The following is a 2500-nucleotide window of genomic DNA, read 5'->3' as shown; positions in this document are numbered from 1 at the left end:
GCTATACTTTTGTATCTTTGCTGTACTTTTGTATCTTTGCTGTACTTTTGTATCTTTGCTGTACTTTTGTATCTTTGCTATACTTTTGTATCGTTGCTGTACTTTTGTATCTTTGCTATACTTTTGTATCTTTGCAAAGGTTGATGTAAAAAAAAAGAACATCTTACATTTTAAGTTGAACTCAAACTTTCTGTTCAGCAGAGAACCAGATGTTCTGTGTGTGTGTGTGTGTGTGTCTGTGTGTGTCTGTGTCTGTGTCTGTGTGTGTGTGTGTCTGTGTGTGTCTGTGTGTGTCTGTGTCTGTGTCTGTGTGTGTGTGTGTCTGTGTCTGTGTGTGTGTCTGTGTGTGTGTGTGTGTGTCTGTGTCTGTGTCTGTGGCTGTGTGTGTGTGTGTGTGTGTCTGTGTGTGTGTGTCTGTGTGTGTGTGTGTGTGTCTGTGTTTGTGTCTGTGTGTGTGTGTGTGTGTGTCTTTGGTATCAGAACTAAATGACGTAGAATAATAACATCTTCCTCCTCCTCTTCTTCCTCTTCTTTAACTTTAATAATAATAATAATAATCATAATAATAATCATAATCGTCTCTCTCAGATCTGAGGAACAGCTCGGCGGTCTTCTGGGAGGGCGGAGTCAGCGGCGGATATCAGGCCTTGTTATTGGACGAGGATCAAGGATGGCTGTTGGTCGGAGGGAAGGACCACATCTACCTGCTGAAGCCAGACCGTCTGGACCTGCCCACGCATACGGTGAGTCCATCAGAACCATCAGAAACCTCCAAACCATCAGAACCATCAGAAACCTCCAAACCATCAGAACCATCAGAAACCTCCAAACCATCAGAACCATCAGAAGCTTCCAAACCATCAGAACCATCAGAAACCTCCAAACCATCAGAACCATCAGAAGCTTCCAAACCAGCAGAAACCTCCAAACCAGCAGAACCATCAGAAACCTCCAAACCATCAGAACCATCAGAAGCCTCCAAACCAGCAGAACCATCAGAAACCTCCAAACCATCAGAACCATCAGAAGCCTCTAAACCATCAGAACCATCAGAAGCCTCTAAACCATCAGAACCATCAGAAACCTCCAAACCATCAGAACCATCAGAAGCCTCTAAACCATCAGAACCATCAGAAGCCTCCAAACCATCAGAACCATCAGAAGCCTCCAAACCATCAGAACCATCAGAAGCCTCTAAACCATCAGAACCATCAGAAGCTTCCAAACCAGCAGAAACCTCCAAACCATCAGAACCATCAGAAGCCTCCAAACCATCAGAACCATCAGAAGCTTCCAAACCAGCAGAAACCTCCAAACCATCAGAACCATCAGAAGCCTCCAAACCATCAGAACCATCAGAAGCCTCCAAACCATCAGAACCATCAGAAGCCTCTAAACCATCAGAACCATCAGAAACCTCCCAGCTGACAGTGTTTTCTTTCCTCTTGCAGATCCACTGGCCTGCTGCCAGAGAACATGTGGTCCGCTGCAGTCTGGCAGGAAAGAGTCTGGAGGTGAAGGTCTTTAGAAGCCCACATGTCTCACTAGTCCTTTGGTTCATGTTTAGTCTTTTCTTAAAAGGACAGCGTGCAACATTTAGAGGTTTATTGGCAGATATTGAACATATTATATAATATATTTGTGACTTTTATTCAGCTCCATGTTCCTTCAGCCGCCCAGAACAAATACGTTATCTGAAGGTAGTGATGCGTTCAGGAGCCCGGAATTAAACTTAAATAAATAAAGATTGGGTGCTGTGGTGAAATTAACCCGTTGAAGTAAAGCATCTACACTTGTTACTGTCTTTGCAATAACATATAACTTTATATGTGAACATATAAGTCAGCATGGTGTCCAAAATATCTACTGGAAATGTGGCATATTTCCCAGAATGCCTCACTCTGCATTGTGTTTTCTCTCCTCCAGACGGACTGCGCCAACTTTGTGCGCCTGCTGCAGCCGTTCAATAAGACCCACGTGTACGCCTGTGGAACCGGAGCCTTCCACCCGCAGTGCACGTACCTGCACGTGGGACACGGCACGCAGGTATTCATGTGTTCATGTGTTCATGTGTGTGTTCATGTGGTCATGTGTTCATGTATTCATGTGTTCAAGTGTTCATCTGTTCATGTGTTCAGGTGTTCATCTGTTCAGGTGTTCATGTATTCATGTGTTCATCTGTTCATGTGTTCAGGTGTTCATCTGTTCATGTGTTCAGGTGTTCATCTGTTCAGGTGTTCATGTATTCATGTGTTCATCTGTTCATGTATTCAGGTGTTCATGTATTCATGTGTTCATGTATTCATGTGTTCATCTGTTCAGGTGTTCAGGTGTTCATCTGTTCAGGTGTTCATGTGTTCATCTGTTCAGGTGTTCATGTGTTCGAGTGTTCATCTGTTCAGGTGTTCATGTGTTCATGTATTCATGTGTTCATCTGTTCAGGTGTTCATGTGTTCATGTATTCATGTGTTCATCTGTTCAGGTGCTCATGTGTTCATGT

The 2500-nt window shown here is 43.7% G+C and overlaps 1 protein-coding gene across 2 annotated transcripts in view; it reads left to right on the top strand.

Annotated features, from left to right (window-relative positions):
- The window catches only part of si:dkey-49n23.1 (semaphorin-3D), a 69478-nt gene that overhangs the window by 49550 nt on the left and 17428 nt on the right, over positions 1-2500 (top strand). For both annotated transcript variants that reach the window (XM_034532426.1, XM_034532427.1), the window contains exons 3-5: positions 589-743; positions 1452-1514; positions 1927-2046. In XM_034532426.1, coding sequence (XP_034388317.1) covers positions 589-743; positions 1452-1514; positions 1927-2046 — 338 coding nt within the window. The remainder of the gene's footprint in view (positions 1-588; positions 744-1451; positions 1515-1926; positions 2047-2500) is intronic.

This window comes from Cyclopterus lumpus, chromosome 5, assembly GCF_009769545.1.
Source record: "Cyclopterus lumpus isolate fCycLum1 chromosome 5, fCycLum1.pri, whole genome shotgun sequence".
NCBI classification, from domain to species: domain Eukaryota; kingdom Metazoa; phylum Chordata; class Actinopteri; order Perciformes; family Cyclopteridae; genus Cyclopterus; species Cyclopterus lumpus.
Note: the sequence above shows the minus strand (reverse complement) of the source record. Positions and strands in the feature narration are given on the sequence as shown.